Raw genomic sequence first — 25,797 nt, 5'->3', positions numbered from 1 at the left:
TTCTGGGTAAGTTTCTAAGAGCTTTCCACACACCTGGATTGTACAATATTTACCCATTTCAGCTCTGTCAAGTTGGTTGTTGATCATTGCTAGACAGATATTTTCAAGTCTTGCCATAGATTTTCAAGCCAATTTAAGTCAAACTGTAACTAGGCCAGTCAGGAACATTCAATGTCGTCTTGGTAACCAACTCCAGTGTATATTTAGCCTTGTGTTTAAGGTTATTGTCCTGCTGAAAGGTGAATTAATCTCACAGTGTCTGTTGGAAAGCAGACTGAACCAGGTTTTCCTCTAAGATTTTGCCTGTGCTTAGCTCTATACCGTTTATTTTTATCCTAAAAAAAAAAAAACTCCCTAGTCCTTGCCGATGACAAGCACACCCATAACATGATGCAGTCACCACCATGCTTGAAAATATGGAGAGTGGTACTCAGTGACGTGTGGTGTTGGATTTGCCCCAAACATAATGCTTTGTATTCAGGACATACAGGACATTTTTCTTCTCTGGTTTTCCCTGACCTGTGGTTGAATCTGTTTTTGAAATTCACTGTTCAACTGAGGGACCTTACAGATAATTGTATGTGTGGGGTACAGAGATGAGGTAGTCATTCAAAACGCAGCCTAAACACTATTATTCCACACAGAGTGAGTCCATGCTACTTGTAAAGCACAGGTTTACTCCTGGACTTATTTAGACTTCCCATAACAAAGGGGTTGAATACTTATTGACGCCAGACATTCAGCTTTTCATTTTTTATTCATTTGTAAAAAAATATATATACATATATAAAAACATAATTCCACTTTGACATTATGGTGTGTAGGCCAGTGACGCCAAATCTCAATATAATTCATGTTTAATCCAGGCTGTAACACAACTAAACGCTGAATAATTAATGTTTAATCCAGGCTGTAACACAACTAAATGCTGAATAATTCATGTTTAATCCAGGCTGTAACACAACTAAATGCTGAATAATTCATGTTTAATCCAGGCTGTAACACAACTAAATGCTGAATAATTCATGTTTAATCCAGGCTGTAACACAACTAAATGCTGAATAATTCATGTTTAATCCAGGCTGTAACACAACTAAATGCTGAATAATTCATGTTTAATCCAGGCTGTAACACAACTAAATGCTGAATAATTCATGTTTAATCCAGGCTGTAACACAACTAAATGCTGAATAATTCATGTTTAATCCAGGCTGTAACACAACTAAATGCTGAATAATTCATGTTTAATCCAGGCTGTAACACAACTAAATGCTGAATAATTCATGTTTAATCCAGGCTCTAACACACCTAAATGCTGAATAATTCATGTTTAATCCAGGCTCTAACACACCTAAATGCTGAATAATTCATGTTTAATCCAGGCTCTAACACACCTAAATGCTGAATAATTCATGTTTAATCCAGGCTGTAACACAACTAAATGCTGAATAATTCATGTTTAATCCAGGCTGTAACACAACTAAATGCTGAATAATTCAAGCGGGGTGGAGACTTTCTGAAGCCGGTGTAGGTACTTTCTCCTGCTCTTCTTACTTGTAGATCTCCTGTGTTGTTGTTCCACCTTGGTATTTAAGTACTACATTGATATTGATTACTGCATTGTTGGGTTTAGAGTTTGCAGGAAAGGCATTTCCCTGACGATGTGCACGTGACATTGAAACTTGAAACACACACACACACACACACTCCGTCCCCTCGCCCTTCTACCGCTGTTCACATGCTTTGGTTGACACAGAGCTTTAACACTGACTACGGTCGCAAAGTTACCGGTAATTTACCAAAGTTACCGGAATCTTCGGCAGTCTATGGTAATCGCTGGCAATCTATTGTAATATATGGTCATTTTATACTTTAACTTTAAAAAGTGTATTCATATATAGTATTCATTTTTATGTCTGTGTCCATGAGTTTCTAGTAAAATAGACCATATATGGTTCAAGAGAAAATTGCCTAATTAATGAAAAAAGCATCTAATCAACATTGGCATTATTTTGAATTAACTCTCAACTTCCAACTTTTGTCTTTCATCACAACTGACACCAGGTTGGCGGCAGAACATTTACAACAAATATATAATCACTAAATATAAAGGATATTTCATGCTGAAACTCTTATATTAAACACCAATGGTATTCACTAAGTTCATGGTTATATTTAGGATGTTTTACAGCTTTGTCATTTCATTTTAAAACACTTATTTGATTATTTTATATATTTTACATGTGATAAGGACACAGAGGACCAGAAATAACACACAACTGATATTTTTTTATATTTTTATAAATCCTTGAAAGTTACCAAAATAATGGTAGTTTACTGGTAAAGTTTCCAGTAATTTATACCCTCCCTTTGCCACCCTAAACCACACACACGCACAAACATTCTACTGTCACCCGAAGATGGCATGGCCACATCCCACACACAGTAAACGCACACTGTGGGAAAACACTCTGGCCTGCATGGTCTGATCCACAGACGATTGTCCTCCTTACTGGGTCTGATATTCACCAGGGAATCGGGCTGAATACACTACTGATACCAGTTGATGTTAGACTGGGTGGGACACATCACTCCTAACAGACTGACTGGATTGGCTCTGGGCTCTGCCTTAGATGACCCTCTTGTGTTCTGGAATGGAATGTCTGAGTAGATTCTTAGAAGCCTCGTGAGAGCTCTGATAAGGGTTATGTTACTGCACGCGCAAACACACCAAACACACACACACACACACACACACACACACACACACACACACACACAGCATACAGTGTTTTACTATCCTTGTGGGGAACAAAAAATGTATTTCCTTTCAAAATCTTATTTTTCCATAATCTTTACTGTAAACCTAACCCCTAACCCTAAAATAGCCTCTGTCCTCGTGGGGGTGTAGGAAATGTCCCCTACTTTTGGGGAATTCCAGTATCCACGAGGATAGTAATATACATGAACACACACAACACACAGTTAAAAACAACACTTCATGTTACTTCTGCATAACAAACATTACAGTTCCCGACAGATACATTTTAGAGAATGTTGAAACATCAAAATCATCCTACAACACTGTTGTTGCATCTCATGTCATGCCCCTGTAGCACGGGGCGCCGGCCCCTGTAGCGCGGGGCGCCGGCCTCTGTAGCGCGGGGTGCCGGCCCCTGTAGCACGGCGCCGGCCCCTGTAGCGCGGGGCGCCGGCCCCTGTAGCGCGGGGCGCCGGCCTCTGTAGCGCGGCGCCGGCCTCTGTAGCGCGGGGTGCCGGCCCCTGTAGCACGGCGCCGGCCCCTGTAGCGCGGGGCGCCGGCCTCTGTAGCGCGGCGCCGGCCTCTGTAGCGCGGGGTGCCGGCCCCTGTAGCACGGCGCCGGCCTCTGTAGCGCGGGGCGCCCGGCCTCTGTAGCGCGGGGCGCCCGGCCCCTGTAGCGCGGGGCGCCCGGCCCCTGTAGCGCGGGGCGCCCGGCCCCTGTAGCGCGGGGCGCCCGGCCCCTGTAGCGCGGGGCGCCCGGCCCCTGTAGCGCGGGGCGCCCGGCCCCTGTAGCGCGGGGCGCCCGGCCCCTGTAGCGCGGCGCGGGCCCCTGTAGCGCGGCGCCCGGCCCCTGTAGCGCGGCGCCCGGCCCCTGTAGCGCGGCGCCCGGCCCCTGTAGCGCGCGGCGCCCGGCCCCTGTAGCGCGGCGCGGGCCCCTGTAGCGCGGCGCCCGGCCCCTGTAGCGCGGCGCCCGGCCCCTGTAGCACGGCGCCAGCCTTTTTAATCACACCAACCCTGTTGTTTCTAGATCTCTACTTTGCTCTTTTAAATACATTTTGACTTGACTGCCTCCTCAGATCGTGGGGGACGCGGTGGGCTGGGGCTTCGTGGTGCGGGGCAGTAAGCCCTGCCACATCCAGGCTGTCGACCCCAGTGGTCCCGCAGCTGCAGCTGGGATGAAGGTATGTAACACACAAACACTCACACTCACACACATACCATCACATGCACCATGGCATACACACTCCACTGCCAGCTGGGAGTAGAGAGCACTGACCTAAACAATGGGGAGGGGAGGTGGGATGTGGGGGAGGAAGGGAGAGGGGCCAAGGAAATTAGTGAGGGGGCAGGGTGAGGAGAGGGAGCAGGGGAGGGAGGGGAGAGGAGGAAGGAAAGGAGAGATGTGGAAGAGAGGGGCAGGGTGAGGAGAGGAGAGAGACCAGAGGAAGGAGTGAGGGAGGGGAACAGGGAGAGGGAGTAAGGGGGAGGAGAGCAGAAGGAAGGGGGAGGAGAGAAGTGAACTAAGACGAAGGAGCCGTAGCTAAATGAACTTTAGCAAATAATAAATAAAAAGCTGTTTTCAATATGGAAGATATAGTATCACTTCTGTCACATTTTATCACCGTAAAAACATGTGCTTTGTTTCTCCCTCTGCTCCCCTCTCCCCTTTCTCATCTCCTCTCATCTCTCTCCCTCTTCCCCTCCCTTTCTCCTCTCCTCTCCTCGTCTCTAAGTCGAGCAGAGCTGGCTCCATCCCATAGAAATCAAGCTGATGCAGTAATAACGGATCTGTGCAGCCAGGGGATTGTATCCCAAATGGCGCCCTATGTAGTGCACTACTTTAGACCATAGACCTATGGGCCCTGTTCAAACGTAGTGCACTACATTGGGAATAGGGTGATATTCTGGACACATACAGTCAGTTACGCAACACTAAATGCTGTTCTCTCTGCATGGTTGTTGATGCTTCTTATATAAGCCATGTTGGTCAGCCAGTCTGAAGACTTGTTTACTCCCTGCCTTTCCTCTGTGGTAAAACAGGCTCTGACTGTAGCCTTGCGTTTACTGCCTGCCTTTCCTCTGTGGTAAAACAGACTCTGACTGAAGCCTTGTGTTTTACTGCCTGCCTTTCCTCTGTGGTAAAACAGGCTCTGACTGAAGCCTTGTGTTTTACTACCTGCCCTTCCTCTGTGGTAAAACAGGCTCTGACTGAAGCCTTGTGTTTTACTACCTGCCCTTCCTCTGTGGTAAAACAGGCTCTGACTGTAGCCTTGTGTTTTACTACCTGCCTTTCCTCTGTGGTAAAACAGTCTCTGACTGAAGCCTTGTGTTTTACTGCCTGCCTTTCCTCTGTGGTAAAACAGGCTCTGACTGAAGCCTTGTGTTTTACTGCCTGCCTTTCCTCTGTGGTAAAACAGGCTCTGACTGAAGCCTTGTGTTTTACTGCCTGCCTTTCCTCTGTGGTAAAACAGGCTCTGACTGTAGCCTTGTGTTTTACTGCCTGCCTTTCCTCTGTGGTAAAACAGGCTCTGACTGAAGCCTTGTGTTTTACTGCCTGCCTTTCCTCTGTGGTAAAACAGGCTCTGACTGAAGCCTTGTGTTTTACTACCTGCCCTTCCTCTGTGGTAAAACAGGCTCTGACTGAAGCCTTGTGTTTTACTACCTGCCCTTCCTCTGTGGTAAAACAGGCTCTGACTGTAGCCTTGTGTTTTACTGCCTGCCTTTCCTCTGTGGTAAAACAGGCTCTGACTGAAGCCTTGTGTTTTACTACCTGCCTTTCCTCTGTGGTAAAACAGGCTCTGACTGAAGCCTTGTATTTACTGCCTGCCTTTCCTCTGTGGTAAAACAGGCTCTGACTGAAGCCTTGTGTTTTACTACCTGCCCTTCCTCTGTGGTAAAACAGGCTCTGACTGAAGCCTTGTGTTTTACTACCTGCCCTTCCTCTGTGGTAAAACAGTCTCTGACTGAAGCCTTGTGTTTTACTACCTGCCTTTCCTCTGTGGTAAAACAGGCTCTGACTGAAGCCTTGTGTTTTACTGCCTGCCTTTCCTCTGTGGTAAAACATGCTCTGACTGAAGCCTTGTGTTTTACTACCTGCCCTTCCTCTGTGGTAAAACAGGCTCTGACTGAAGCCTTGTGTTTTACTGCCTGCCCTTCCTCTGTGGTAAAACAGTCTCTGACTCTCACATTGATCACATGTTGTTGCCTCTTAACAGTGGCTATCCATTCGGTATGGCACTAAAAGCGAGTCACAGCTCTTGAAGTGGCCCATAAACTCTCATTCTATGGGGACCTTTGGAAGGAGATGATGACAGAGTTGACTCACTGCTTCCAAATGTTACGTCTAACGTTGCTAGAGCGTCAGTTTATAATGTTGGTCTAACGTTGCTAGAGCGGCAGTTTATAATGTTGGTCTGACGTTGCTAGAGCGTCAGTTTATAATGTTGGTCTGACGTTGCTAGAGCGGCAGTTTATAATGTTGGTCTGACGTTGCTAGAGCGGCAGTTTATAATGTTGGTCTGACGTTGCTAGAGCGGCAGTTTATAATGTTGGTCTAACGTTGCTAGAGCGTCAGTTTTATAATGTTGGTCTAACGTTGCTAGAGCGTCAGTTTTATAATGTTGGTCTAACGTTGCTAGAGCGTCAGTTTTATAATGTTGGTCTAACGTTGCTAGAGCGTCAGTTTATAATGTTGGTCTAACGTTGCTAGAGCGGCAGTTTTATAATGTTGGTCTAACGTTGCTAGAGCGGCAGTTTTATAATGTTGGTCTAACGTTGCTAGAGCGGCAGTTTATAATGTTGGTCTAACGTTGCTAGAGCGGCAGTTTATAATGTTGGTCTAACGTTGCTAGAGCGTCAGTTTATAATGTTGGTCTAACGTTGCTAGAGCTGCAGTTTTATAATGTTGGTCTAACGTTGCTAGAGCGGCAGTTTTATAATGTTGGTCTAACGGACCACAACACAACAGGAGACGGTAGAGGTCTGAGACTCGGACCACAACACAACAGGAGACGGTAGAGGTCTGAGACTCGGACCACAACACAACAGGAGACGGTAGAGGTCTGAGACTCGGACCACAACAGGAGATTGTAGAGGTCTGAGACTCGGACCACAACAGGAGATTGTAGAGGTCTGAGACTCGGACCACAACAGGAGACGGTAGAGGTCTGAGACTCGGACCACAACAGGAGACGGTAGAGGTCTGAGACTCGGACCACAACACAACAGGAGACTGTAGAGGTCTGAGACTCGGACCACAACAGGAGACGGTAGAGGTCTGTTGAGACTCGGACCACAACACAACAGGAGACTGTAGAGGTCTGAGACTCGGACCACAACACAACAGGAGACGGTAGAGGTCTGAGACTCGGACCACAACAGGAGATTGTAGAGGTCTGAGACTCGGACCACAACAGGAGACGGTAGAGGTCTGAGACTCGGACCACAACAGGAGACGGTAGAGGTCTGAGACTCGGACCACAACACAACAGGAGACTGTAGAGGTCTGAGACTCGGACCACAACAGGAGACGGTAGAGGTCTGTTGAGACTCGGACCACAACACAACAGGAGACTGTAGAGGTCTGAGACTCGGACCACAACACAACAGGAGATTGTAGAGGTCTGAGACTCGGACCACAACAGGAGACTGTAGAGGTCTGAGACTCGAGCCACAACACAACAGGAGACTGTAGAGGTCTGAGACTCGGACCACAACACAACAGGAGACGGTAGAGGTCTGAGACTCGGACCACAACACAACAGGAGACGGTAGAGGTCTGAGACTCGAGCCACAACACAACAGGAGACGGTAGAGGTCTGAGACTCGGACCACAACAGGAGACGGTAGAGGTCTGAGACTCGGACCACAACACAACAGGAGACTGTAGAGGTCTGAGACTCGGACCACAACAGGAGACTGTAGAGGTCTGAGACTCGGACCACAACACAACAGGAGACGGTAGAGGTCTGAGACTCGGACCACAACAGGAGACTGTAGAGGTCTGAGACTCGGACCACAACACAACAGGAGACTGTAGAGGTCTGAGACTCGAGCCACAACAGGAGATTGTAGAGGTCTGAGACTCGGACCACAACACAACAGGAGACTGTAGAGGTCTGAGACTCGGACCACAACACAACAGGAGACTGTAGAGGTCTGAGACTCGAGCCACAACAGGAGATTGTAGAGGTCTGAGACTCGGACCACAACACAACAGGAGACTGTAGAGGTCTGAGACTCGGACCACAACACAACAGGAGACTGTAGAGGTCTGAGACTCGAGCCACAACAGGAGATTGTAGAGGTCTGAGACTCGGACCACAACACAACAGGAGACTGTAGAGGTCTGAGACTCGGACCACAACACAACAGGAGACTGTAGAGGTCTGAGACTCGGACCACAACACAACAGGAGACGGTAGAGGTCTGAGACTCGGACCACAACAGGAGACGGTAGAGGTCTGAGACTCGGACCACAACAGGAGACGGTAGAGGTCTGAGACTCGGACCACAACAGGAGACGGTAGAGGTCTGAGACTCGGACCACAACAGGAGACGGTAGAGGTCTGAGACTCGGACCACAACAGGAGACGGTAGAGGTCTGAGACTTGGACCACAACAGGAGATTGTAGAGGTCTGAGACTCGGACCACAACACAACAGGAGACGGTAGAGGTCTGAGACTCGGACCACAACAGGAGACGGTAGAGGTCTGAGACTCGGACCACAACACAACAGGAGACTGTAGAGGTCTGAGACTCGGACCACAACACAACAGGAGACTGTAGAGGTCTGAGACTCGGACCACAACACAACAGGAGACTGTAGAGGTCTGAGACTCGGACCACAACACAACAGGAGACGGTAGAGGTCTGAGACTCGGACCACAACACAACAGGAGACGGTAGAGGTCTGAGACTCGGACCACAACACAACAGGAGATTGTAGAGGTCTGAGACTCGGACCACAACACAACAGGAGACTGTAGAGGTCTGAGACTCGGACCACAACAGGAGACGGTAGAGGTCTGTTGAGACTCGGACCACAACACAACAGGAGACTGTAGAGGTCTGAGACTCGGACCACAACAGGAGATGGTAGAGGTCTGAGACTCGGACCACAACACAACAGGAGACTGTAGAGGTCTGAGACTCGGACCACAACAGGAGACAGTAGAGGTCTGAGACTCGGACCACAACACAACAGGAGACGGTAGAGGTCTGAGACTCAGACCACAACACAACAGGAGACGGTAGAGGTCTGAGACTCGGACCACAACACAACAGGAGACGGTAGAGGTCTGAGACTCGGACCACAACAGGAGACGGTAGAGGTCTGAGACTCGGACCACAACAGGAGACGGTAGAGGTCTGAGACTCGGACCACAACAGGAGACGGTAGAGGTCTGAGACTCGGACCACAACACAACAGGAGACTGTAGAGGTCTGAGACTCGGACCACAACAGGAGACGGTAGAGGTCTGTTGAGACTCGGACCACAACACAACAGGAGATTGTAGAGGTCTGAGACTCGGACCACAACACAACAGGAGACGGTAGAGGTCTGAGACTCGGACCACAACAGGGGACTGTAGAGGTCTGAGACTCGGACCACAACACAACAGGAGATTGTAGAGGTCTGAGACTCGAACCACAACACAACAGGAGACAGTAGAGGTCTGAGACTCATGGAGACATTTAGCTAAACAGATTCAGCAGGTACACGATGAACATAAATTTAAAAGCAGAAGTTTCATGCTGTAAACCACCTGGATTAACATCTCAAATGTATAATATCCTAGTCCCAGTATAGTAACATTTAGAGTACGGCTGAATTAATCTGCTTGAGTCACCAGTCAAATGTTCTTCTATCGGTCTCCAATCATCTGGAGTGATTGGTAAAAAAAATATAACCGCTGTGGTAACACAGATCAATGACTTATACCCTGCAGCAGTGGTAACACAGAACAATGACTTATACCCTGCAGCAGTGGTTAGACAGAACAATGACTTATACCCTGCAGCAGTGGTAACACAGAACAATGACTTATACCCTGCAGCAGTGGTAACACAGAACAATGACTTATACCCTGCAGCAGTGGTAACACAGAACAATGACTTATACCCTGCAGCAGTGGTTAGACAGAACAATGACTTATACCCTGCAGCAGTGGTTAGACAGAACAATGACTTATACCCTGCAGCAGTGGTAACACAGAACAATGACTTATACCCTGCAGCAGTGGTAACACAGAACAATGACTTATACCCTGCAGCAGTGGTAACACAGAACAATGACTTATACCCTGCAGCAGTGGTTAGACAGAACAATGACTTATACCCTGCAGCAGTGGTTAGACAGAACAATGACTTATACCCTGCAGCAGTGGTTAGACAGAACAATGACTTATACCCTGCAGCAGTGGTAACACAGAACAATGACTTATACCCTGCAGCAGTGGTTAGACAGAACAATGACTTATACCCTGCAGCAGTGGTAACACAGAACAATGACTTATGCTCCTTCTCTACAAATTCTCTGCAGCCTAAGATCCAGTATCTCATTCATTTCAGCCACGGCCTGGCCATGAAACGGTTAACAAAAGCTTTTTCTTAGAAATCCTCAAGTGCCCTTTTCTAGGAGTATTAACTCCAGAGTGACTGGGGCCTTCTGGGTAACGGTTGACCCGTTGCCAAGAAAAATAAGGGATTGTGTTTTGATGTAATTGCAGCGAGGGGATGCTCTAGAATTCCTTCACTGCATGAAATTAGGGTGAAGTTGAGACAATGGCTTGCCATGTGGCAGCCATAGAACCATGTTGCAAAACAGTCCTTAAACATCTTTGTTTTTGCCAACACTGTTGCAATAGTGAGTCAGCAATCAAATAAGAAAGGTGTGTTTCTGTTTAGTACATAACAGAGCTAACTCTCCTCTCCCTTTCTCTGTTTATCCCATCGAGTGCTAACTCTCCTCTCCCTTTCTCTGTTGTTTCTCCCATCAAGAGCTAACTCTCCTCTCCCTTTCTCTGCTGTTTCTCCCATCGAGAGCTAACTCTCCTCTCCCTTTCTCTGTTGTTTCTCCCATCGAGAGCTAACTCTCCTCTCCCTTTCTCTGTTGTTTCTCCCATCGAGAGCTGACTCTCCTCTCCCTTTCTCTGTTTCTCCCATCGAGAGCTAACTCTCCTCTCCCTTTCTCTGTTGTTTCTCCCATCGAGAGCTGACTCTCCTCTCCCTTTCTCTGTTGTTTCTCCCATCGAGAGCTGACTTTCCTCTCCCTTTCTCTGTTGTTTCTCCCATCGAGAGCTGACTCTCCTCTCCCTTTCTCTGTTGTTTCTCCCATCGAGAGCTGACTCTCCTCTCCCTTTCTCTGTTGTTTCTCCCATCGAGAGCTGACTCTCCTCTCCCTTTCTCTGTTGTTTCTCCCATTGAGAGCTGACTCTCCTCTCCCTTTTCTCTGTTGTTTCTCCCATCGAGAGCTAACTCTCCTCTCCCTTTTCGCTGTTGTTTATCCCATCGAGAGCTAACTCTCCCTTTCTCTGTTTATCCCATCGAGAGCTAACTCTCCTCTCCCTTTCTCTGTTGTTTATCCCATCGAGAGCTGACTCTCCCTTTCTCTGTTTATCACATCGAGAGCTAACTCTCCTCTCCCTTTCTCTGTTGTTTATCCCATCGAGAGCTAACTCTCCCTTTCTCTGTTTATCCCATCGAGAGCTAACTCTCCTCTCCATTTCTCTGTTGTTTCTCCCATACAGAAATGCATGTGTAGACATGGCTAACTCCTCTGTTCCTCTCCCTCCTCTAGGTGTGCCAGTTTGTGGTCTCGGTCAACGGGCTTAACGTGCTGTCTCTGGACTACAGGACAGTCAGTAACCTCATCCTGACCGGGCCCAGGACCGTTGTCATGGAAGTCATGGAGGAAGCAGATTACTGAAGAGGCAGGCTATCACGTGGCAGGGGGCGTGGCTGAGCAGAGTAGACCCAAGGCAGACCCTAAAGACACCATGGAGATAGACGTGCCTTTATGGAACTCTATGAAAACTCTCTCTGGGCTTCTAACTCTATGGAAAACTCTCTCTAGGCTTCTAACTCTTTGGGAAACTCTCTGGGCTTCTAACTCTGTGGGAAACTCTCTCTGGGCTTCTAACTCTTTGGGAAACTCTCTGGGCTTCTAACTCTGTGGGAAACTCTCTGGGCTTCTAACTCTGTGGGAAACTCTCTGGGCTTCTAACTCTATGGGAAACTCTCTCTGGGCTTCTAACTCTTTGGAAAACTCTCTCTGGACTTCTAACTCTATGGGAAACTCTCTCTGGGCTTCTAACTCTTTGGAAAACTCTCTCTAGGCTTCTAACTCTTTGGAAAACTCTCTCTAGGCTTCTAACTCTTTGGAAAACTCTCTCTAGGCTTCTAACTCTTTGGAAAACTCTCTCTAGGCTTCTAACTCTTTGGAAAACTCTCTAGGCTTCTAACTCTTTGGAAAACTCTCTGGGCTTCTAACTCTGTGGGAAACTCTCTCTGGGCTTCTAACTCTGTGGGAAACTCTCTCTGGGCTTCTAACTCTATGGAAAACTCTCTCTGGGCTTCTAACTCTATGGGAAACTCTCTCTGGGCTTCTAACTCTATGGAAAACTCTCTCTAGGCTTCTAACTCTTTGGAAAACTCTCTCTAGGCTTCTAACTCTTTGGAAAACTCTCTCTAGGCTTCTAACTCTTTGGAAAACTCTCTCTAGGCTTCTAACTCTTTGGAAAACTCTCTCTAGGCTTCTAACTCTTTGGAAAACTCTCTCTAGGCTTCTAACTCTTTGGAAAACTCTCTCTAGGCTTCTAACTCTTTGGAAAACTCTCTCTGGGCTTCTAACTCGTTGGAAAACTCTCTGGGCTTCTAACTCTGTGGGAAACTCTCTCTAGGCTTCTAACTCTATGGGAAAACTCTCTGGGCTTCTAACTCTGTGGGAAAACTCTCTGGGCTTCTAACTCTATGGGAAACTCTCTCTGGGCTTCTAACTCTATGGAAAACTCTCTCTGGGCTTCTAACTCTATGGGAAACTCTCTCTAGGCTTCTAACTCTTTGGGAAACTCTCTCTGGGCTTCTAACTCTATGGAAAACTCTCTCTGGGCTTCTAACTCTGTGGGAAACTCTCTCTAGGCTTCTAACTCTTTGGAAAACTCTCTGGGCTTCTAACTCTGTGGGAAACTCTCTCTGGGCTTCTAACTCTGTGGGAAACTCTCTCTGGGCTTCTAACTCTATGGGAAACTCTCTCTGGGCTTCTAACTCTTTGGAAAACTCTCTCTAGGCTTCTAACTCTTTGGAAAACTCTCTCTGGGCTTCTAACTCGTTGGGAAACTCTCTCTGGGCTTCTAACTCTTTGGAAAACTCTCTGGGCTTCTAACTCTGTGGGAAACTCTCTCTAGGCTTCTAACTCTATGGGAAAACTCTCTGGGCTTCTAACTCTGTGGGAAACTCTCTCTAGGCTTCTAACTCTATGGGAAACTCTCTCTGGGCTTCTAACTCTATGGAAAACTCTCTCTGGGCTTCTAACTCTATGGGAAACTCTCTCTAGGCTTCTAACTCTTTGGGAAACTCTCTCTCTAGGCTTCTAACTCTATGGGAAACTCTCTCTGGGCTTCTAACTCTATGGGAAACTCTCTCTGGGCTTCTAACTCTATGGAAAACTCTCTCTGGGCTTCTAACTCTATGGAAAACTCTCTCTGGGCTTCTAACTCTATGGGAAACTCTCTCTGGGCTTCTAACTCTATGGAAAACTCTCTCTAGGCTTCTAACTCTTTGGAAAACTCTCTCTAGGCTTCTAACTCTTTGGAAAACTCTCTAGGCTTCTAACTCTTTGGAAAACTCTCTCTAGGCTTCTAACTCTGTGGGAAACTCTCTCTGGGCTTCTAACTCTGTGGGAAACTCTCTCTGGGCTTCTAACTCTTTGGAAAACTCTCTCTAGGCTTCTAACTCTTTGGAAAACTCTCTCTAGGCTTCTAACTCTTTGGAAAACTCTCTCTAGGCTTCTAACTCTTTGGAAAACTCTCTGGGCTTCTAACTCTGTGGGAAACTCTCTCTGGGCTTCTAACTCTGTGGGAAACTCTCTCTGGGCTTCTAACTCTATGGAAAACTCTCTCTGGGCTTCTAACTCTATGGAAAACTCTCTCTGGGCTTCTAACTCTATGGGAAACTCTCTCTGGGCTTCTAACTCTATGGAAAACTCTCTGGGCTTCTAACTCTGTGGGAAACTCTCTCTGGGCTTCTAACTCTTTGGGAAACTCTCTGGGCTTCTAACTCTGTGGGAAACTCTCTGGGCTTCTAACTCTGTGGGAAACTCTCTGGGCTTCTAACTCTGTGGGAAACTCTCTCTGGGCTTCTAACTCTATGGAAAACTCTCTCTGGGCTTCTAACTCTATGGAAAACTCTCTCTAGGCTTCTAACTCTTTGGAAAACTCTCTCTAGGCTTCTAACTCTTTGGAAAACTCTCTCTGGGCTTCTAACTCTTTGGAAAACTCTCTCTGGGCTTCTAACTCGTTGGGAAACTCTCTCTGGGCTTCTAACTCGTTGGGAAACTCTCTCTGGGCTTCTAACTCTTTGGAAAACTCTCTGGGCTTCTAACTCTGTGGGAAACTCTCTCTAGGCTTCTAACTCTATGGGAAAACTCTCTGGGCTTCTAACTCTATGGAAAACTCTCTCTGGGCTTCTAACTCTATGGGAAACTCTCTCTCTAGGCTTCTAACTCTATGGGAAACTCTCTCTGGGCTTCTAACTCTATGGAAAACTCTCTCTGTGCTTCTAACTCTATGGGAAACTCTCTCTGGGCTTCTAACTCTATGGAAAACTCTCTCTGGGCTTCTAACTCTATGGGAAACTCTCTCTAGGCTTCTAACTCTTTGGGAAACTCTCTCTCTAGGCTTCTAACTCTATGGAAAACTCTCTCTGGGCTTCTAACTCTGTGGGAAACTCTCTCTAGGCTTCTAACTCTTTGGAAAACTCTCTGGGCTTCTAACTCTGTGGGAAACTCTCTCTGGGCTTCTAACTCTATGGGAAACTCTCTCTGGGCTTCTAACTCTTTGGAAAACTCTCTCTAGGCTTCTAACTCTTTGGAAAACTCTCTCTGGGCTTCTAACTCGTTGGGAAACTCTCTCTGGGCTTCTAACTCTTTGGAAAACTCTCTGGGCTTCTAACTCTGTGGGAAACTCTCTCTAGGCTTCTAACTCTTTGGGAAACTCTCTCTGGGCTTCTAACTCTTTGGGAAACTCTCTGGGCTTCTAACTCTGTGGGAAACTCTCTGGGCTTCTAACTCTGTGGGAAACTCTCTGGGCTTCTAACTCTGTGGGAAACTCTCTCTGGGCTTCTAACTCTATGGGAAACTCTCTCTGGGCTTCTAACTCTTTGGAAAACTCTCTCTAGGCTTCTAACTCTTTGGAAAACTCTCTCTAGGCTTCTAACTCTTTGGAAAACTCTCTCTGGGCTTCTAACTCTTTGGAAAACTCTCTCTAGGCTTCTAACTCTTTGGAAAACTCTCTGGGCTTCTAACTCTTTGGAAAACTCTCTGGGCTTCTAACTCTGTGGGAAACTCTCTCTGGGCTTCTAACTCTGTGGGAAACTCTCTCTGGGCTTCTAACTCTATGGAAAACTCTCTCTGGGCTTCTAACTCTATGGGAAACTCTCTCTAGGCTTCTAACTCTTTGGGAAACTCTCTCTCTAGGCTTCTAACTCTATGGAAAACTCTCTCTAGGCTTCTAACTCTTTGGAAAACTCTCTCTAGGCTTCTAACTCTTTGGAAAACTCTCTCTGGGCTTCTAACTCTTTGGAAAACTCTCTCTAGGCTTCTAACTCTTTGGAAAACTCTCTGGGCTTCTAACTCTTTGGAAAACTCTCTGGGCTTCTAACTCTGTGGGAAACTCTCTCTGGGCTTCTAACTCTGTGGGAAACTCTCTCTGGGCTTCTAACTCTATGGAAAACTCTCTCTGGGCTTCTAACTCTATGGGAAACTCTCTCTAGGCTTCTAACTCTTTGGGAAACTCTCTCTCTAGGCTTCTAACTCTATGGGAAACTCTCTCTGGGCTTCTAACTCTATGGAAAACTCTCTCTGGGCTTCTAACACTGTGGGGAAACTCTCTCTAGGCTTCTAACTCTTTGGAAAACTCTCTCTAGGCTTCTAACTCTATGGAAAACTCTCTCTGGGCTTCTAACTCTGTGGGAAACTCTCTCTAGGCTTCTAACTCTTTGGGAAACTCTCTCTAGGCTTCTAACTCTGTGGGAAACTCTCTCTGGGCTTCTAACTCTTTGGGAAACTCTCTGGGCTTCTAACTCTGTGGGAAACTCTCTGGGCTTCTAACTCTGTGGGAAACTCTCTGGGCTTCTAACTCTGTGGGAAACTCTCTCTGGGCTTCTAACTCTTTGGAAAACTCTCTCTAGGCTTCTAACTCTTTGGAAAACTCTCTCTGGGCTTCTAACTCTTTGGAAAACTCTCTCTAGGCTTCTAACTCTTTGGAAAACTCTCTGGGCTTCTAACTCTTTGGAAAACTCTCTGGGCTTCTAACTCTGTGGGAAACTCTCTCTGGGCTTCTAACTCTGTGGGAAACTCTCTCTGGGCTTCTAACTCTATGGAAAACTCTCTCTGGGCTTCTAACTCTATGAGAAACTCTCTCTGGGCTTCTAACTCTATGGAAAACTCTCTCTGGGCTTCTAACTATTTGGAAAACTCTCTCTAGGCTTCTAACTCTTTGGAAAACTCTCTCTAGGCTTCTAACTCTTTGGAAAACTCTCTCTAGGCTTCTAACTCTTTGGAAAACTCTCTCTGGGCTTCTAACTCGTTGGGAAACTCTCTCTGGGCTTCTAACTCTTTGGAAAACTCTCTGGGCTTCTAACTCTGTGGGAAACTCTCTCTGGGCTTCTAACTCTATGGGAAACTCTCTCTGGGCTTCTAACTCTATGGGAAACTCTCTCTAGGCTTCTAACTCTTTGGGAAACTCTCTCTCTAGGCTTCTAACTCTATGGGAAACTCTCTCTGGGCTTCTAACTCTATGGAAAACTCTCTCTGGGCTTCTAACTCTGTGGGAAACTCTCTCTAGGCTTCTAACTCTTTGGAAAACTCTCTGGGCTTCTAACTCTATGGGAAACTCTCTCTAGGCTTCTAACTCTTTGGGAAACTCTCTCTCTAGGCTTCTAACTCTATGGGAAACTCTCTCTGGGCTTCTAACTCTATGGAAAACTCTCTCTGGGCTTCTAACACTGTGGGGAAACTCTCTCTAGGCTTCTAACTCTTTGGAAAACTCTCTCTAGGCTTCTAACTCTATGGGAAACTCTCTCTAGGCTTCTAACTCTATGGGAAACTCTCTCTAGGCTTCTAACTCTTTGGGAAACTCTCTCTCTAGGCTTCTAACTCTATGGGAAACTCTCTCTGGGCTTCTAACTCTGTGGGGAAACTCTCTCTAGGCTTCTAACTCTTTGGAAAACTCTCTCTAGGCTTCTAACTCTTTGGAAAACTCTCTGGGCTTCTAACTCTGTGGGAAACTCTCTGGGCTTCTAACTCTGTGGGAAACTCTCTCTGGGCTTCTAACTCTTTGGAAAACTCTCTCTAGGCTTCTAACTCTTTGGAAAACTCTCTCTAGGCTTCTAACTCTATGGAAAACTCTCTCTGGGCTTCTAACTCTATGGAAAACTCTCTCTGGGCTTCTAACTCTATGGAAAACTCTCTCTGGGCTTCTAACTCTATGGACAACTCTCTCTGGGCTTCTAACTCTATGGAAAACTCTCTCTGGGCTTCTAACTCTATGGGAAACTCTCTCTGGGCTTCTAACTCTATGGGAAACTCTCTCTCTGGGCTTCTAACTCTATGGGAAACTCTCTCTGGGCTTCTAACTCTAGGAAAGACTCAGTCAAGCTCTGCCAGCCACCACCCACTGTCTCTTTCCTATTGGACACTGCTTCCCTCTGATGGCCTCCAATAGAACTGCTTGGAGAAGAGAGGGAGGACATTAGCTACTCTGTTAGATACACACATCTTGTCATTGTCCTCCTGTCTCATCGGTCTAGTTGAGACATCAGATGGACCCTGATAACATAACGGTCCCCTGCTCCATGATTAGGGGGCTGTGCCCTGCTGTCCCCTTCTGGGTTCTCACGGTCTCCTGTGGGCTGGGCTGTGTGTTTTCCTTATGTATTGATGGTACTACCTACCCATGTGTGAAGCTGTGTGGGGAGAGACAGTTCTGGACCTGTCTAGATCTGTCTGTCTTTCTCTATCCCAGGATGAGATGTGGTGAAGTTGAGGACAGGCCTGAAGGAGACAAGACAGCATATCATTTGGGAAAGGCCTGAAGGAGACAGACAGCATATCATTCGGGACAGGCCTGAAGGAGACAGACAGCATATCATTCGGGACAGGCCTGAATGAGACAGACAGCATATCATTTGGGACAGGCCTGAAGGAGACAGACAGCATATCATTCTGGACAGGCCTGAAGGAGACAAGACAGCATATCATTTGGGACAGGCCTGAAGGAGACAGACAGCATATCATTCTGGACAGGCCTGAAGGAGACAAGACAGCATATCATTTGGGACAGGCCTGAAGGAGACAGACAGCATATCATTCGGGACAGGCCTGAAGGAGACAGACAGCATATCATTCGGGACAGGCCTGAATGAGACAGACAGCATATCATTTGGGACAGGCCTGAAGGAGACAGACAGCATCATTTGGGACAGGAGTATGAAGCATTAGCAAGTGACTGTTCAATCCGCTGGGCCACATGATGATGCAAACCACATCCAACTTATCCAAAGCTGTTTGGGCGTGACACAGACACCAGCATGGTTACACTGTCGTTGGCTAGAGATCACTCACTATACATTGTGGTAGTTGTGTGAAGTTGGCCTTAGTTTAACCAAGCAAACAGGGTTGTATAATGTTCATGTTTATGCAGGACTAATTGTTGTCAATGATGTGTCTTTTCCCAGTACACTTAGGGCGAGTTTCCCGGGCAACAAATCCTGGACTAAAAAGTCTAAATCAATGAATAATCTCCATTTGAAAGTATCTTCCTTTTTTTTTTTTTGTCCAAGATTATTCTTTGTTCGGGAAACCGTCCCTTGGAGATAAAGTAGGTAGCTACTAGCTAGTTAATGAGGTAACACTAGACTGGATGGTTCCGTTCTCTGTCTGTAGGCCTGAATATCATGGTTATAATTACCACATAAAGGATATGACTCAGTATGTAGACCAAAAGGTTGTGCTACTAACAACTACCTTCACTCTGTCATGACACAACAAACCATTACCCATCAGGCCCCTTTCCCAGACATGCATTTTGCCTAGTCTTGGACTAGAAAGCAAGCTGAAATGGAGAATCTCCGTTGAAAGAGCTTTTTAGTCCAGGGAAACTGCTCATAGTGATATAAATGGGGTGGTTTGCATAGTTTTCTAAGATTTATAATGTGTAATGACAGTGATGAGTCCGTTTTTTTAGCCCCGGCGTTGAGGCCTATGACGACACCCACCTGTTACCAATAGCCGAATGTGGAGGTCGTATATCCACTGTAGTCCCTAGTCGTTCAGAAGTGGCATGCTCTACTCTACCGTCAATTCTATAAGATATGGATATGTTAACATATATATAGTTAATGTAGATCTATGTATGGATTTAGGTTGACTAAGGCACTTTAAATATGAAAATAACTGTTTGCATCAGTTTGTTTTCTAGTTAAAATGTCAGAAAATAGTTAATGTGTTAAGACGTCACTATACTGTACCATACTGAAACCTAAACATATTATTAATTATCAACCCATTTTTTTTTTTTGCCATCAGACCCGATCTACTTGTATTTAAGGAAAAAGGTTTTTATTTCGGTAGCTAGCTGTGAATTTAAAGTAGAATAACTATTGATGGCATGAGAAAAACAATCTATGGCAGTATTTAATAACTGTATGATAACAGAATCGTCTGTAGCTCAGTGTACCAGGGTCAACTGTTGATTTATGACATCACTTCCTGGTCAGATAAAGTAGCCTAGATTCATTGTAAGATTTAAAAAGAATAAAAGAATAGCAGTACAAGCTCTCTGTTCCTGTTCACCTGTCTTCAATATGCAGTGTTGTTGTTTACCATAATGTCAAGCCTCAAATCATAGGTTTTTTATTTTGGAAAACAGTCACTTTTTGACAAGCTAGGATTCTGTCTCTTTTATAAATGTGCTGAAATGTGTAAAGCAACGAAATGCATAATTCAAGAAACGATGTAAGTGTATGTAGCGCTTGTTTACAATCCAGGTTTTTTTTTTCACGACTGATACAATATCATTGGTTAGCTCTCACTAACATTAGACATCAGTGATTGGGTGAATGGCTGCTCTCACTAACATTAGACATCAGTGATTGGGTGAATGGCTGCTCTCACTAGGAACATTAGACATCAGTGATTGGGTGAATGGTTGCTCTCACTAGGAACATTAGACATCAGTGATTGGGTGAATGGCTGCTCTCACTAGGAACATTAGACATCAGTGATTGGGTGAATGGCTGCTCTCACTAACATTAGACATCAGTGATTGGGTGAATGGCTGCTCTCACTAACATTAGACATCAGTGATTGGGTGAATGGCTGCTCTCACTAGGAACATTAGACATCAGTGATTGGGTGAATGGCTGCTGTCACTAAGAACATTAGACATCAGTGACTGGGTGAATGGCTGCTCTCACTAACATTAGACATCAGTGATTGGGTGAATGGCTGCTCTCACTAGGAACATTAGACATCAGTGATTGGGTGAATGGCTGCTCTCACTAGGAACATTAGACATCAGTGATTGGGTGAATGGCTGCTCTCACTAGGAACATTAGACATCAGTGATTGGGTGAATGGCTGCTCTCACTAACATTAGACATCAGTGATTGGGTGAATGGCTGCTCTCACTAGGAACATTAGACATCAGTGATTGGGTGAATGGCTGCTCTCACTAGGAACATTAGACATCAGTGATTGGGTGAATGGCTGCTCTCACTAGGAACATTAGACATCAGTGATTGGGTGAATGGCTGCTCTCACTAGGAACATTAGACATCAGTGATTGGGTGAATGGCTGCTCTCACTAGGAACATTAGACATCAGTGATTGGGTGAATGCCTGCTCTCACTAGGAACATTAGACATCAGTGATTGGGTGAATGGCTGCTCTCACTAAGAACATTAGACATCAGTGATTGGGTGAATGGCTGCTCTCACTAGGAACATTAGACATCAGTGATTGGGTGAATGGCTGCTCTCACTAGGAACATTAGACATCAGTGATTGGGTGAATGGCTGCTCTCACTAGGAACATTAGACATCAGTGATTGGGTGAATGGCTGCTCTCACTAGGAACATTAGACATCAGTGATTGGGTGAATGGCTGCTCTCACTAACATTAGACATCAGTGATTGGGTGAATGGCTGCTCTCACTAGGAACATTAGACATCAGTGATTGGGTGAATGGCTGCTCTCACTAGGAACATTAGACATCAGTGATTGGGTGAATGGCTGCTCTCACTAACATTAGACATCAGTGATTGGGTGAATGACTGCTCTCACTAACATTAGACATCAGTGATTGGGTGAATGGCTGCTCTCACTAGGAACATTAGACATCAGTGATTGGGTGAATGGCTGCTCTCACTAGGAACATTAGACATCAGTGATTGGGTGAATGGCTGCTCTCACTAGGAACATTAGACATCAGTGATTGGGTGAATGGCTGCTCTCACTAGGAACATTAGACATCAGTGATTGGGTGAATGGCTGCTCTCACTAGGAACATTAGACATCAGTGATTGGGTGAATGGCTGCTCTCACTAGGAACATTAGACATCAGTGATTGGGTGAATGGCTGCTCTCACTAGGAACATTAGACATCAGTGATTGGGTGAATGGCTGCTCTCACTAGGAACATTAGACATCAGTGATTGGGTGAATGGCTGCTCTCACTAGGAACATTAGACATCAGTGATTGGGTGAATGGCTGCTCTCACTAGGAACATTAGACATCAGTGATTGGGTGAATGGCTGCTCTCACTAGGAACATTAGACATCAGTGATTGGGTGAATGGCTGCTCTCACTAGGAACATTAGACATCAGTGATTGGGTGAATGGCTGCTCTCACTAGGAACATTAGACATCAGTGATTGGGTGAATGGCTGCTCTCACTAACATTAGACATCAGTGATTGGGTGAATGGCTGCTCTCACTAGGAACATTAGACATCAGTGATTGGGTGAATGGCTGCTCTCACTAGGAACATTAGACATCAGTGATTGGGTGAATGGCTGCTCTCACTAGGAACATTAGACATCAGTGATTGGGTGAATGGCTGCTCTCACTAGGAACATTAGACATCAGTGATTGGGTGAATGGCTGCTCTCACTAGGAACATTAGACATCAGTGATTGGGTGAATGGCTGCTCTCACTAGGAACATTAGACATCAGTGATTGGGTGAATGGCTGCTCTCACTAGGAACATTAGACATCAGTGATTGGGTGAATGGCTGCTCTCACTAGGAACATTAGACATCAGTGATTGGGTGAATGGCTGCTCTCACTAGGAACATTAGACATCAGTGATTGGGTGAATGGCTGCTCTCACTAGGAACATTAGACATCAGTGATTGGGTGAATGGCTGCTCTCACTAGGAACATTAGACATCAGTGATTGGGTGAATGGCTGCTCTCACTAGGAACATTAGACATCAGTGATTGGGTGAATGGCTGCTCTCACTAGGAACATTAGACATCAGTGATTGGGTGAATGGCTGCTCTCACTAGGAACATTAGACATCAGTGATTGGGTGAATGGCTGCTCTCACTAGGAACATTAGACATCAGTGATTGGGTGAATGGCTGCTCTCACTAGGAACATTAGACATCAGTGATTGGGTGAATGGCTGCTCTCACTAGGAACATTAGACATCAGTGATTGGGTGAATGGCTGCTCTCACTAGGAACATTAGACATCAGTGATTGGGTGAATGGCTGCTCTCACTAGGAACATTAGACATCAGTGATTGGGTGAATGGCTGCTCTCACTAGGAACATTAGACATCAGTGATTGGGTGATTGGCTGCTCTCACTAACATTAGACATCAGTGATTGGGTGAATGGCTGCTCTCACTAGGAACATTAGACATCAGTGATTGGGTGACCCACTGCAATGCATGAGGTTTTCGTGGTATGTTTGTTTTACACATTTCTACTCCACCACCTAGTTTCACTTTAGTCCTGTAATTATTGGTTCTGTCGTACAAGGAAAGGCTTGTGTTGTTTGGTAAGCGAGAACTTGGAGAAATGCACATTACAATGAGTCATTTTATACCTCAGCTGTTTTTGGTTACACTTTACTGAAAGCATCCAGGTTAAAATGCATGATAACTTGTTATTCGCATGAGCCTTTTATGATGTCTTATAATCAGGCGTATAAAAATACTTATCATGTATTAATACCTGTGTGCTTTAAACAGACACAATGACCAGAAAGAGCTGAAAATCCAGTCACTTTTGGACTTTTTAAATGTGCCATGTTATAATCTTGAAACATTTGCCTTAATAACTTTTGATTGTGCTGCTATAGTCTTCTTTTCAGTTGGTGGTCATCTAATATTTTGAATATCTTCTCTGAAAGGGTTCACTATGCTATCCTCTTCCTGATCTGTCTTACTATACTAACCTTCTGCTGCTTATTTTACGGACTGATCATCTTTTGTCTCGACAATCAGTGTTGTGTTGATACACACGGTCTGCGTTCCAGATGGTAGTGCACTACTTTTGACCAGGGCCCAGTGGGGAGGGGGGGGGGTTTATATCACTATATAGGGAATAGAATACCATTTGAGACCCAACCGAGATCTGAACAGCACCTGGACCGACTGCAGTACGGAACCGAGATCTGAACAGCACATGGACCGACTGCAGTACGGAACCGAGATCTGAACAGCACATGGACCGACTGCAGTACGGAACCGAGATCTGAACAGCACCTGGACCGACTGCAGTACGGAACCGAGATCTGAACAGCACTTGGACCGACTGCAGTACGGAACCGAGATCTGAACAGCACATGGACCGACTGCAGTACGGAACCGAGATCTGAACAGCACATGGACCGACTGCAGTACGGAACCGAGATCTGAACAGCACATGGACCGACTGCAGTACGGATAGAGCTACAACCTGCCACGTACTCTCTGCTTCCTAGAAGGTTTTACTAATGGTAATGAATCAATGACTTGATTAAAGAATAAAAAAATAAATAATGTTTTGTAAAAATAATCAGTCAGCAGCTCATTTAAAGGGATTAATTAATTTACAGATCATTATGTTCATTAATAATTAAATGATCTAGATTACACTCTGTGCTCACGAAGTGACTATATAAAGGCTTTAATAGCAGTTTGTGTACATACATTTGATAAAATCCATTGTGTGGATGAATGTCAGGACAATGAAATAAATAAGCTCACGTTATGGTATCACGTCTGTGTTGTGCAATGCAGCTAAAGGCATACAGTTCAAATGTAAAGTTCATATGTGTTTTAATAAACATACTGGTTTGGTTCAAAATATATCTTTCCTTATTTACGGCAACATACTTCCATACTGACCAAAGTTAGTTTAGTCAAATGACTTACCTAATCATGTATTAATTAATGGTTAGTAAATAGTCACAAACTAAGGCCCAGTCTCAGATGGACCACTAGGCCTTATATCAGGTGTATTCAACTCTGACCCTACGAGGTCTGGAACCTGCTGGTTTTCTGTTCTACCTAATCATTAATTACAACCACCTGGTGTCCCAGGTCTAAATCAGCCACTGATTACAGGGGAACAATGACTGGTGTCTCAGGTCTAAATCAGTCTCTGATTACAGGGGAACAATGACTGGTGTCTCAGGTCTAAATCAGTTAGTCTCTGATTACAGGGGAACAATGACTGGTGTCTCAGGTCTAAATCAGCCTCTGATTAGAGTGGAACAATGACTGGTGTCCCAGGTCTAAATCAGTCTCTGATTAGAGGGGAATAATGACTGGTGTCCCCAGGTCTAAATCAGTCTCTGATTACAGGGGAACAATGACTGGTGTCTCAGGTCTAAATCAGTCTCTGATTAGAGTGGAACAATGACTGGTGTCTCAGGTCTAAATCAGTCTCTGATTAGAGGGGAACAATGACTGGTGTCCCAGGTCTAAATCAGTCTCTGATTACAGGGGAACAATGACTGGTGTCTCAGGTCTAAATCAGTCTCTGATTAGAGTGGAACAATGACTGGCGTCTCAGGTCTAAATCAGTCTCTGATTAGAGGGGAACAATGACTGGTGTCTCAGGTCTAAATCGGCCTCTGATTAGAGGGGAACAATGACTGGTGTCCCAGGTCTAAATCAGTCTCTGATTAGAGGGGAACAATGACTGGTGTCCCAGGTCTAAATCAGTCTCTGATTACAGGGGAACAATGACTGGTGTCCCAGGTCTAAATCAGCCTCTGATTAGAGGGGAACAATGACTGGTGTCCCAGGTCTAAATCAGCCTCTGATTACAGGGGAACAATGACTGGTGTCCCAGGTCTAAATCAGTCTCTGATTAGAGGGGAACAATGACTGGTGTCTCAGGTCTAAATCAGCCTCTGATTAGAGGGGAACAATGACTGGCGTCTCATCTCAGGTCTAGATCAGTCCCGTATTAAAGGGAAACAATGACTGGTTATTCCCTACCACAGCTAATCCCTACTATTGTGACGCAGAGTCACATAAAATTTCAGTAATTGTACATTACACCAGGGGCGTCAGTAGACACAATATAAGTAGCCTAATTTATGTCCCTTTAACTGCCCTGAATGCCTCTACTGATCCTACAGCTATTGTATGTAGTAATCATGTGCCTATGAACCAGATTTATACTGTTAGCAGTGAGGCGGTGTGCCCTAGGAGGAAGTCCACTGTGAGCAGCTCACCCTTCACTAGCATAAAGAACATGAGCACATCTACTGCTGCTAAGCTTCCCAGTAAAACAATGAAACCAAGTA

General features: G+C 45.7%; 1 protein-coding gene across 1 annotated transcript in view; it reads left to right on the top strand.

The window, feature by feature from the left end:
* deptor (DEP domain containing MTOR-interacting protein) overlaps window positions 1–12,144 on the top strand; it is a 71,695-nt gene extending 59,551 nt beyond the window's left edge. Inside the window, exons 10-11 of the mRNA XM_038995207.1 lie at window positions 3,838–3,942; window positions 11,563–12,144. Of these exons, the coding sequence (XP_038851135.1) occupies window positions 3,838–3,942; window positions 11,563–11,691 (234 nt within the window). The 3' untranslated portion in view covers window positions 11,692–12,144. The remainder of the gene's footprint in view (window positions 1–3,837; window positions 3,943–11,562) is intronic.
* The last annotated feature ends 13,653 nt before the right edge of the window (window positions 12,145–25,797 follow it).

This window comes from Salvelinus namaycush, chromosome 5 (genome assembly GCF_016432855.1).
Source record: "Salvelinus namaycush isolate Seneca chromosome 5, SaNama_1.0, whole genome shotgun sequence".
In the NCBI taxonomy this organism is placed as follows: domain Eukaryota; kingdom Metazoa; phylum Chordata; class Actinopteri; order Salmoniformes; family Salmonidae; genus Salvelinus; species Salvelinus namaycush.
Note: the sequence above shows the minus strand (reverse complement) of the source record. Positions and strands in the feature narration are given on the sequence as shown.